The sequence below is a fragment of the Papilio polytes genome, unplaced genomic scaffold, assembly GCF_000836215.1.
Source record: "Papilio polytes unplaced genomic scaffold, Ppol_1.0 DF821322.1, whole genome shotgun sequence".
Lineage (NCBI taxonomy): Eukaryota > Metazoa > Arthropoda > Insecta > Lepidoptera > Papilionidae > Papilio > Papilio polytes.
In genome coordinates this window covers 494,015-506,589 of record NW_013527882.1, presented here as the reverse complement: position 1 = coordinate 506,589, position 12,575 = coordinate 494,015, and the positions used below count along the sequence as shown (strand labels likewise).

At 38.7% G+C, this 12,575-nt stretch overlaps 1 protein-coding gene across 1 annotated transcript; it reads right to left on the bottom strand.

Moving 5' to 3' along the window:
• Positions 1 to 8,282: 8,282 nt before the first annotated feature.
• LOC106109066 (cytochrome P450 6B5) lies at positions 8,283 to 10,720 on the bottom strand. The gene is made up of 2 exons (XM_013290461.1): positions 9,110 to 10,720; positions 8,283 to 8,996 (listed from the first exon to the last, which is right to left on the bottom strand). The coding sequence occupies exons 1-2, from the start codon at positions 10,515 to 10,517 to the stop codon at positions 8,809 to 8,811; spliced, it is 1,596 nt and encodes a 531-aa protein (XP_013145915.1). The 5' UTR covers positions 10,518 to 10,720; the 3' UTR covers positions 8,283 to 8,808.
• Positions 10,721 to 12,575: the final 1,855 nt, after the last annotated feature.

Here is a 12,575-nt window from a genome sequence, read left to right as displayed (position 1 = left end):
AAAAAATCAAGGTTAGAATATAATTATTATGTCATCTTTAGTATATCTAAACAAGTTCGTTATAACAAACTATATATTTAATTTAGACGCTTATTTTTTTAACATGTAATGTCTTACCATAAAAATTTTGATGTGATATTTCAAACATATGTCAACCCTTTCATACCGCCACTGGTGCCCGCCGCGGATTTTTGACTAATCAAGTTTATTGAAAAATTATCATAGGTAGGATTACGAAATACAATCTAAACTAAATCTAACAGATACCCTTGTGTGTTTGTCTTGCTTCTGCTGTCCCACAGGGTTGCCTGGAAGAGATCGTAGCGATAAGGTCGCCTTAGCGCAATTCTAGTAATGACTTAATTTAAGCTTTGTTGTTTAATTTGTGCTAAAGAATTAAATAAGTAAATAAAACCATAATAAAGTACTTATACTAAAGTAGTGTTTTGACACATATTTACAGTGAAAAATGTTACCATGATGTCCATAACACCAATCAGTATCAAAGAGTTAAAACACGTAGTTTACTAAACAGTGCCTAACTTTATGTTTTGGGATAATACTAATTATTTAAACTATGTTAAAGGAAATGATTAATAAATTGCTTAGTTAACTCGTAAAAAAGAATAAAAAGTGGTTAATGGCGTAGAGGAGAGAGAAGGGGTCAGTGCGTGCCCCGGGTGGCGGGAGGCGGGTGGCGGCACGCAGCGCTGGAAGGGATTGATCGACAGAGCGTAAGCCCACAGCCCCCTCGATAGTACCTTTTATCTTTATTTTCAATAAACATGGGGACATTGAAAAATATCGGCATTCAATTTTTGTTCTTATTTTATTGTTATTTATTTTAGGAATACTTCACAGTTTGCAAGAAACGTTTACTTTGTGACTGCGAGCGATCTTTATATTAAGTTAAGTTAAATGACTTTACAAGTTCAATAAGGAAACGTTGCAGTAACTATAATCTTGAAACTATTATAAAACACATACAAAAAAATGTTAACGGAGTCGCGCTGCGCAGCAAAAAATATGAGAAGATCAATCAAGATTTGTGTTTACATTTTTTTATGAAAACAGAAATGTACAAGACACGTGAACTGCAGCTCGTGTTTAACGAAGTTTAAATTCACAACTAATGTAATTAAATTCAACACAATGTGACAAGAAAATGTAAAAATACTTAAGCCTGCAACACACCTTCAGTTTTAACTGTGCAGGTCCACTGTTCAATTGAAACTGAAAGTGTGTAGCGCCCTTAAAAAGTACTGTGCTGAGGTTGGTTTTAGCCGATCGCAGTAGGAGCTAGTTAATAAATAATCTCACAAAAAATATCCGAACGTGATGCAGTTGTACAGAATTGTCAGACGCCATGCGACGCTACAGCTACGTATGTATCATCATCATCATCATCATCATCAACAGCCTTCACCTGCCCAATGCTGGACATAGGCCTTTCCCAATGCCTTCCACAGAATGCGGCCCTTCGCCTTCCGCATCCAACGACTTCCCGCCGTGCGCACTAAGTCGTCGGTCCACTAGGGTGGAGGACGCCCTACGCTTCTGGTCTCCTTTCGCGGCCTCCATGTATTACGTATGTATGTACATTTATTTTAATTATACCTTAATATCGATGCTATATACCACGCTTATCTCACCAATATTATAAATGCGAAAGTTTAGATAGATAGATGTTTGTTAGAGTTTGTAGCCTAAACGGCTGAACGGATCTCGATGAAATTTGGTATAGATGTAGAGGATAGTCTGGAAGAACACATAGGCTACTCACTTTTGTTTTTTTATTTTCACGCGGACCGAGTCACGGGCGAAAGCTAGTATTTTATACATCATGTTTGACAATAACATAACAATTCTTTGTAGTTAACAAAATCTGTTTTGACATCCAATTTGTGTTTTCTACTGTTCGCGGAAAACCCGACGTCAACACAATATTCAAATGTCACTCGGTGCAACATACAAGATACTATAAACTACTTAATTGCTGCAAAATATTCTCAAATTAGTGCCGAATGTAATCAATTAAATGACTCTGAAAATGAATATCCATTTGTTTATTTCAGAATGTGCGAACTTACCGTACGTAGTGAGGAACACGCCGCAGTTGTACTTACCCCGCGGTCCGCACTGTCGCGGTCATGTTTAGAAGAAAAATATTCCATAATTAAAATAATATACGGGGTACAACTACCAAAACACAAGGAAAACCACACGTTAACTGGCGTTTTACTTCTTTTTTTATTAGCAATAGAAAAGGTTGTGGTATTTACCGCGGAAACCAGTTAAAAATATTGTTGGAAACAGCTTACGTATTTTTTAATTATTGGTCTTTGTTTTAAAACTATTCCATTGTACATTGAGTTATAATACAGCATGAGGGGGCCCTAAGGGCCTCGGATCCTACACTAAAGTTAAGGGTGACAAGGAATAGTCAACCACGCTGGCCCACTGCGGGTTGCCTGCACATAAGTACCTTTGAATTTCTTTGTAGATATTAGCCGGTGTTTTCCTCCATGGTGAAATTTAACATAGATGTTAGTATAGATAACACATAGGCTACTTACTTTGTTTTTTTTTTAATTCCACGCGGACGGAGTAGCGGGCAAAAATTAGTTATCCATAAAATTCTATATAACCTCGACATTTACCTAAACAAATCAAATCTTAACAAGAATTTAAAAACGTCGAAGTTATTGCAAAGAAATATTGCACGTTTTTAGATATTTTATACAAATGATAAAACAAGTTTAAAATCACATGATCGCTTTAAAATTTCGTGGCTTCTATATAAAGAATTGAACTAACTTTTGCATACGGCTTCGTTCTTCCGAAATTGAAAAAAAAAAATCATTAGTTAATTTCATTCAGATCCATTTTCTTTTAATAGAGTTATCTACTAAGAAACATCCATAAATCGAAAATTTCGCGTTTAGTAACTATATTAGTAAGGTAAAATAAATGGAGAATAAATGTACCATTCATTTCCAAGTAAAAATTAAACAACGTGGATTAAAAATTACACTACATTTTTAACTTAAACGTATTAAAATAAACATTGACTTTACAGCTGTATGAATCATGCCAATTAATTGCTTACAGCTCAGAGCAACATTTTATAAGATGTTTATAATATTTCTCGCGCTACACAATAAATATAATTTAACTTGGATTGTAATAAAATTTTATTGGAGTACAATAAATACCGGATGCAGGTGGCAATAGGCTATCAGTAAACGTCACAGATATATGAACAGGGGAGGGACATACACGACATAGCTACACCGGCGTATGTCCGCAAGAGGCGGGAAGAGGAAATGCGCCGCGTTACTGTCTGCTTAAACTAATATAAACTTAGAAATATTTTACATTCACATGTAAATTGTGGTTTCACATATTAAGTACTTACCGACCGACACGCCGACACAAAGACACGTCTCGCTGACACATTTAGGTCAATTAATTACCAACTTATTGTGACTTGATCAAACACACAGTGTAATGGAGCTGTGCACTGTAACTTTATACGTTCAAAAACATTAGTTACAAATTATTGTTTGTACTTTGATGGTAATTTTAAATCCTAATACCAGTGGAAAATATACGAAGTACGACGGATAACATGTTCTTTCAATTACTTATTTATATGGAAATTAATTAAAATAGTTATTATTCTTTTTCTAGTTTTTTTTTTATATCGTCAAATAATCCCCATTTCTTGATCTGCTCATTCTTTCGTAAATATTATAAAGAGGTATAGATGTAGAGGATAGTCTGGAAAAACACATAGGCTACTCACTTTTGTTTTTTTTTATTCTATGCGAATGGAGTCGCGGGCGAAAGCTAGTTATCTATATTATCTGTCAATATTGATTATAATCAAGTATTGGCTAGTGCTTAGTCCTGACTTTATGTGCAAGTGCATTGTCCACGACATTGTCCTGTCTCAACTAGAACGAGTTCAAAGCTGAATAACTTAACAACAATTGTACAATAACGATCGCCTGCTCTCGAACATTTATATTAATATTTCATTACTTTATTTATAAAATATTATATAGGGCATCTAAAAAGGACAACGATGCAGACCTTTTGATGCCGTATCGAGTTACAATCTAGCTAAACAACGGCCATTGTATTTAGTTTACTTTTAAACTGAAATATCCTAAATATGTATTTAGACAATGTTTAGTTGAACACATGTTTCTCTTTAACCGCCGCTGATTAATATTATGGACGTCAAAGCATTACGTTTCACCATAACCTAGTATAAGTAAGTAGTTTATTATTTAAAGGTTAAGAGGCATTTCGCAAGCCTACGTTAAATAGTGTCTCAATAACAATGATTCCAAAGGGGACATATAGCGTCTAATCTTTTATGTTAGTTTTCATCTAGATAAGAAATATCTAAAGCGAGTGCCATGAGGTGGCATTTATGGTGGCAATACGTAGGAAGCAGGAGGTCATCTGCCTAAATGTTCATATTATGTATGTAACGTATCGAAATTGGTATTTCAAAGCCGATGGTGTGTCGAGGCATATTAATTAATTAGCAATCAAAATTTCGAAGGCTGTACAGTTTTGAGCAGGAAATGTATTATGTCTTCCGCATTCGTCGACGAGTTTTGACGTTTTTGGAATTGGGTTTTTGGAAAAATGACCATAGATATTATTACGGCAACGACCCTGAATATTCAAGTATTTACGAATATACTATATATCCTGGTGAACAGCTCAGCTTACATTCAAAACATAAACTTATGATACGAAATGTAGAATAAAATATAGACATGACATTTATGTTTTTAATTTTACAACATTTTTTTTATAATAAAAGGGGGCAAACGAGCGGCTTGAACACCGAGGTGGTCAAACATGAAGGAAGTAATAATTTCAACGGCGTAGAATTAACTTTATTAATTAAAGAAGAGAGCATCTGTATTGAAGTACATAAAACTAAGCGAAAAGTAATTAAAAACGGCACAACTCACGCTTTTACATAAAACTAAACAATTCCTAGGTTCAACATTTAAAAAATTTCATATTATTTACATATGAACACACGACGATATCACGGTAAAGGAAAATATTTGTAAAGAATTTCAAAGACAACCTTTGGGCTGGTGTGCTTGACTATGGTCAACTTAGCTTCAGTTCCGAGCACGATTGAGGACGTATAGTGAGCTGATGATGATAATGAATAAACTTATTTAGATATAAAATCATCATCATTGCCAGCCTGTAGTCGTCCGCTGCTGAATATAGGCCTCCCCATCGATTACCACAATGCCCGGTCTAGTGTACTCCCGCAACCTTGATCAGGTCATCGGTCCATCTTGCGGTAGGCCTACCTACGCTACGTACAAAAGTATCATTTATTAATTTGAACTAGACACGCCACTGTTGTAGACGTCAAGTGACATGTTCCCAGACACGTGTCTCAGTAGTTGTCGGCAATAGTGGGTGCATTGTCTGTTACTAGTATTGTCTGCTTAACAACTATGCAAATTATGCCGACATAATCACTATTTAAATCGGCCAGGGTTTCTCAAATACCTCTCTCTAACGTTTCAATTATAATATTTATGATTTTTTTTATGTTATAGCCAAGGCATTCAGTGGACCTACACTAGTATTATAACGCGTAATTTGTCTACTGTTTGTTGACAACCTTCTTCGTTTCGTTACTGTTCATCATTGTCTTAAGGATTTCCCGAGGGCAGATTTAAAGGTCAAACACTAACCAGATCGAGGGTCATGAGGTGAGAAGCCCTGGCGCTCCCTTCGCCCCCTCTCCCCCCTCGCCGCCCGCAAGGCCGCGCCCGCACAAATTGAACTTTCACTAACAACAATCCACTTCCTCCCGCTTTTTGTTAAGAATACGCGTGAAATACATTAGGTTTTTTCTTAATTACTTTAGATGATAAGTACTCGTAATGAATTGACCAGTAGTCGTCTTTTTTGTTTGTACCTAATTTTTATAAAACCATTCACTTGACTGTGAATCTAATCGAGTGAGTGTGGCCATTATTGTGAAAAGGCGTTTTTTTAGTATTAATTTTATTAAAGTAAACATTAAAATCTAAAAATATTCAACTAATTTGTTGAAGTCAAGGTAAACGGATACACATAATGTTATACAAGTTGTGCAAACTGACAACAATTGCACACATTAATTGTGGTGTCCGGATCCGGACGTGACGGCGTAAGGTCCTGTCTCGTAGCGGCGGCGAGACACTTCCGCGCCTCCCCCCACACCCCGGCAACAAGACACGCCCGGCCTCGAGCTGACAGCCGACTTCAAACTGCACTTAAAATAATATGTCATATATCGCTTTGTCAGGGTCAAGGCGGGTTTGTCTGATGTTATCTATTTATTATTTCCTTTGACTACAGTACACAACTATTCATTAAATCAATGTAACATGTAACCAAAGAGTACATATTTTTCTTAGCTTACTTCAATAAATAACCTATAAGGCATTTACTCTCCTAATCTCTTGTCGTTTCCATCGTTGTTCTGAAAGGTTGTGATTCATGATAATTGCCGAAGGTCGAATAATTGTATAACTATGCCTTTACCTTGTCTACTGCGTAATCATTTCTGATCCAATTAAGTTTATACACAAATTTCATTTATTTTACGGCGCCCGCGGGAAATTTCTTTCCTGCACAAACCATGAATACGTTAACTTTGGGGAATTACATTTTATAAAGCTATTTGAAGGAAAGGAAATGCGAAAGTTACGATGGATGGATTGTTAGAGTTTGTAGCCAAAACAATTGAACGAATTTCGATTAAATTTTATGTAGATGTAGAGAATAGCTTAGAAGAGCACATAGGATAGCACATAGGATACTCATTTTGTTTTTTAATTACACGCGGACGGAAAGCTAGTAAATCATAATCAATAGTATAAAAGCCTTTAAGAAAATTATAGCAATTCTGTGCAAACGCTTCATTGTGGTTCACGAGTTCCAGCTTCAAACATCATCGATTATTCATTACTAAGAAAGGATACTAACTACGTGAATTTTGTTGGTCCATAAGTTAATGTTTTGTGGAGTCAGCTTACAAGACTGCTTTTAGAAAATGATCAAACTTCTAATAAAGTTTTGCTATTTGATATGATCAGGGGAATCGCGAAAACTTTGTTCCATCCATTACTGAAATGAATGATGTCTGCTACCAAAATATGTCTTTATTTCAGTCTATGTATTTATTCAAATCTATTTGTGTATTTCTTAGCTTTTCATAGCGGAAATTTCCTCCGTAATCTTTGTAGGACAAATTATCTAAGTTAATTAAGAAGGTGTTTTATTCAGAGTTGATATCAAAGTTTAGGCGTCGTTTACTAAAAGTTTTAGCAAAGATTCGCCTAACACAATTTCGCTGCAAACTTTTCTTTGAAAGATTTATCAGTTACGTTATTAGTTTAATGGATAAAGTTGAGGCCGGGTGCGGAGGTCACAGTCCGCGGGTGCCGGGCGCAGAGGTCACGTCGGTTGAGACCTTTTTGGTTCAGGAAGACACCGACCCTTATAACTTAGCATTAGATATTTATTGCTGTCCGAGTTGACATTATCCGTAACAACGAGTCCATAGTGTGTCTACGATTGGCGCAGGACACGATTTGCGTTAAATTCTAAAAAAGCAATTCAGTTGTAAACAAATACAAGTAAATATGTCTTGTATTTACTTTGGATATTGAGTCAATTAAATATTCCAAATGAAATTGGTTTCTTTGCAAGACTATATACAATAACACACAAGTAGTTATTTAAGAAATGATGATTCATGTAAACAGCAGTCATTAAATGTGGGTATAGTTTATTGCCGTGTTGTTATTTTTAATAGTCTCAGTACATACAGACATACATCAAAAGATAATTCCAACCTTGTACCGTGCAGCGGAGACGTCGCATCGCGTCCCTTGTGTTGCTATAATCGCATATTACATACTCCTAATATAATATGAGTAGCAAATAACAATACGCACATAAACCATTGTTAATCGTTTCATCTCCTAAGGTTCGTTCATATTAGTTTTATTTTTTTAAGTAAAAAAAAAACAAATTCAAACTGTAGTCTCCCATTCCTGACCAGTCTTACATTGCGTGGAGTCCACTCTAATTCGTATAGGGATCCGCCACAGCTCCGCCTCGCTGCCAAAGTTTCCATGCATATTATTTCCAAGCCTTTGTTACTCAGTGATAATGTGAGTAGCTTTCTAATGTCGAAAGATTTTTTAAATCGGTACATATATATCTATACTAATATTATAAAGAGGAAACATTTGTATTTTTGGATTTTTGTATGTATTTGATTCAAGTACTATTCAACTACTGGGCCCATTTTGAAAATGCCATCACAATTAGAAAGGTAGTTTATCTGTGTGTAACATAGGCTATGTCTTTTATTGTATTTTTAAATCACGCAAAGTCGCGAGCAACATTTAGTTACTTATAATCGTGCTACTATTGAAATCTGAATACTTTATAATATAATGCAAAACCGTCATATATGCGGATAAGGTCAGCTTTAAAAACATTTAAACGGTCAAATTCGAAGCCAAACAATAGCTTGTTTTTCCGAGGATGTAAAGCGGGAGTAAAATGTATTAAACATACAATGCTGTTTATTGCATTGAGTATTAAGATGTAAATAGGCAGACACAGTTTGTTTTCTTCAAGATTTTTTTAACTAGCTTTTGCCTGCGACTTCCGTGCATATTGCTAGAAATAGTATTTAAATAAGAAAATGTCAGCCCCTGGTGCACCGTGCACTTACAAAGGGCATTACGATGAGAGCGTAAGGTCGCGGCGCACCAGCTTGAGTTTGATGGGGTGCGTGGGGATGGTGACAATGGAGGTAGGGTCGTAGTGATAGTCGGCGGGGTGCGGCGTGTCGCGCCCCTCCGCCACCCCGTGCCGCCGGAACACCGCCGCCAGTCCCGCCAGCATCTGCATCCAGGCAAACCGCATCCCTGCAACATGCATGTCGTGCGGGGGAGCTATACCGAAAAGTTCATTAACCTTAATACGTTTGGCAATCTAGTAGCTTAAATAATATATAAGATAATACTTTCTATCTACTTACCTATACATAACCTAGGTCCCTCTCCGAAGGGCATGTAGGTGTAAGGCTGCACCGTTTTTTTTCGTTCGCCGAGAAAACGTTCCGGATCAAATTTGTCAGGTTCCGGGAAATATTTAGGATTGCGATGCAAACGGTAGACGGGGATGTGCACGCGCAAGCCCCGCTCGAGCTGCAGGCCGTTGGGCAGTGCGTGGTCCTCGAACAGCTCGCGCGTGACGATTCCTAGTACGGGGAAAAGGCGAAGCGTCTCCTGTACGCACGCCGTCGTGTACGGCAGCTCGTTCACGCACTCGTAGGTGATGCGGCCGTCGTGCCGCCGGAGGAACTCCTCTACCTCCGCGATCACCCTGTCTTGCACGGCGGGGTGCAGTGCCAGCTGGTGTAGCGTGTAAGCTAGTGTCGTCGCCGAGGTCTCGTACCCGGCCGCGAAGAACACCACACACTGCGCGCTCATCGTCTCATCATCCAGCTCGAGCCGTACCTGTCGTCCTTCCCCGTTTTTGTAAGTAGTGATGCCCTCGCCGACCAAGTATCGGTTTTGTCTCAGATCGAGCAGGAGATCGACGAAATCGTTTCTTTTCGCGGGCTTGTAGCCGCGCAGCTCGAACACTTTTACTAGCATCGTCTTGAAGAAACGTATTATCTCCTCAGGAAAGACGCGGAAACGCAGAGCGTAGAACACGGCGGGCCACATCGCGCGGCATGCCAGTCGGAAGCCCCGGTCGAAAGAGTTTTCGAAAATTTTGTCCCCCATGACCCTGTAAGGATTGGGCTCTTCGCTCTTGACCAGTGTGTTAGTCTCAATGCCGAAAGCACAGGAGCCGATGCAGTCCATCGTGAAGCGCGCCATCAGCTGCCGCATGTCCAGCTCGGCCCCCTCGCTCGCCCCCGCCCTCGCCCCCGCCCTCGCCCCCGACAACTCAGACTCTATCAGAACTTCTAATTGGTGCGTACATTTCTCTATTAAATAAAACATGTTTTTCATTTTAGCGGAAGTGAACAGAGGCGTCAAATTTTGACGTATCACTTTCCATCGGTCACCGTAAGTGAAGAAAAGGTTTTGCGTGACCGCCTCGCGGGGCGTGTAGTCGGCGACCTCCCTGCTATTGAAGTAGTAGAAGTCCTTGGTGGTAACGAGCTTGACAAGGTCGGGGTCCTGTAGCAGTAGAGCGGGCTGGGTGCCGTAGAAGGCGCCCACGAGCGGCGCCTCGGGGTAGCGCTCGCACAGCTGCTGAGCGACCAGAAATGAGGGTCGCCTCATGCAGATGTACTGCAGGTAGTTACCAAACAGCGGCAGAGGACTCTCATACGGGACTCCTCTTATTTTCCAATAGTTGAATTTTCTCGTTGTCAAATAATACAACAGAAATAAAGTGAAAGCTAAGAGAACAACAGTAACGTGATACATCGTATTTTATGCTATCTCTTTGTTTTGCGGTAACGTTTATTAAAATGAGCATAAATTGCGGCGTCAGTTTCCTATATAGCGCATCGTGCGGCTACAGTCACCACATTGCAGACACGCACCGGGACAATCCTATTTTAATCAAAATTGGTGCCTTACCGAATTTTGTTACGTTATAAAAGGTAATGAACTACTATTTCACATCATGAATACGAGCTCATTCAAAGTAATGTTTGAGTATGTCCCGCAGTGTCTATTAAAGTGCTTTTGTTTATTTTATTATGGTTTTAAAAAATAGAACATAGGTGTGTTAGGTTCTAATTATATCATAACTAATTTAATAAGCCGTTAATTTGACTATAATGAGTACTTGGCGTTTTTTCTCGGCCTAGTTTTTTGAATATTACTAAAGGTTAACATTCTTATTTCAAAATAATGCAATAAAGATTATCAGAAACACAAGTTTTGCCACAGGTCAGCAGGGCAGGGCACTGTGCGCCGGCGCGGCCGTTGAACGATATCGCCTCGCAATTAGTATGTCTTTCAAAGAATATTGATTACTAACTTTCGCCCGCGACTCTAACAAACATCCATCTATCCATCCATCCGTCTAAAATTTCGCATTTATAATATTAGTATTGTTTAAGTATATTATCCTTTGTCTACTAACTAAATAACTTTTTACAAAGCCTTCCCTTCATGTATATGACAAAATGTGTGAATAAAACAGAAGGCAATCGTCTACTTCCGTTATCCACTGCTTTATGGTCACAGCGATATAAATTTAATGGTTACTGACATGTCGGTGGCTACTCGTACTCGCCGAGACGATTGTATTGTATGCATGGACGTATAACTCTTATCATTATGCACGCGCACTTACTGCATATCTTATATGACGAAGAAAAACTTTATTACAGATATCAATAATATGTTTAATTGGATATATTTTCGCTGCGTAAATAAAACTAAGTATATGATATTTCAGGTCATCATCGTCCACCTGTCTGATGAATGTTCCTACAGTGACACGGCTCTGAGTAACCTTAATAGTAGTCAGTTTATACTCGAATTTAATTCAAATTTTGCTAAATAATGATAGTCACAATACTTCACGATAACCTGCTAGAAAAGTCAAATCAAAATCGAATATTTCCATACTCGATGCCTTCCAAAATTCGCGACAACCATTGCTTTTGCTGGCTTCGGCGTAATAGCCCAGTTCGACGGGACCTTGACACGCTGGTGTTACTTGACCTCGAGCGGATCAGAGATGTCTCTCCCCCTCACTCCCACACATCAGCTCCGCCGCCCCATACAGCCGTCACATCAATTTCTATTACAAGTTTTAGGTACACAGAGTTCATACATAGAATATGGGTGATTTATTGAGATGCGGCTAGTGTACGATGTGCGCTGTGAGCCTCGTACTCAACCCTCCCGTCTGCTGGCTGCGGGATGAGGGCCGGCAGCGCGCCTGCGCGTGCAGCCTCCCCGCCCGGACACGAGTTGCGTCGTCTGAACACTGACCACTTATTTGCTCAATCGTGGATATTCTTCTTTTTATTTCTCGATAATTTTATCTGACTTACAAAGTGAAAGTAAAGTAATATCCAAGCTCATCAATTATTACAGAATACATATGTAGTTTAATAATAAGGGCTTACCAATACGAGTGGCATGGCAAAGAGATCTTTGCAAGCTAAATAAAATTGTCAACATTCAAAAATTACTTTACACTTATTAATTGAACAAAAGAAACTGATTTCAGAAACAATTAATTAGTTATATTAATATTTTTCATGACGATAACAAGTCTTCGATTCAACCAAAATGTGTGTCACCCCAGCACATCCCTCTGCCGCTCCCGAGCCCCGTGTCCCGAGCCCCGGCGGCGGCGCTGTGAACCGCCAGGCGCGTCGCGGAGGGCACATCAAGAGCTGCTGCACTAACAGATTATCATTCTATGTCTTAAATCTATTGCATAGTGTTTAGGAGTGTATACTAGATATGTGTGTTAATTACATTTATTAAGATATATTTAAAAAGTGTCCGGTTAAA

What these genes read in the sequence shown, in the direction of transcription:
- LOC106109066 (XM_013290461.1), bottom strand. Translation starts at nt 10,517, where the DNA reads ATGTATCACGTTACTGTTGTTCTCTTAGCTTTCACTTTATTTCTGTTG. An exon ending in GGGACCTAGGTTATGTATAG is followed by an intron (nt 8,997 to 9,109) that starts GTAAGTAGATAG and finishes TGCATGTTGCAG; the next exon opens with GGATGCGGTTTGCCTGGATG.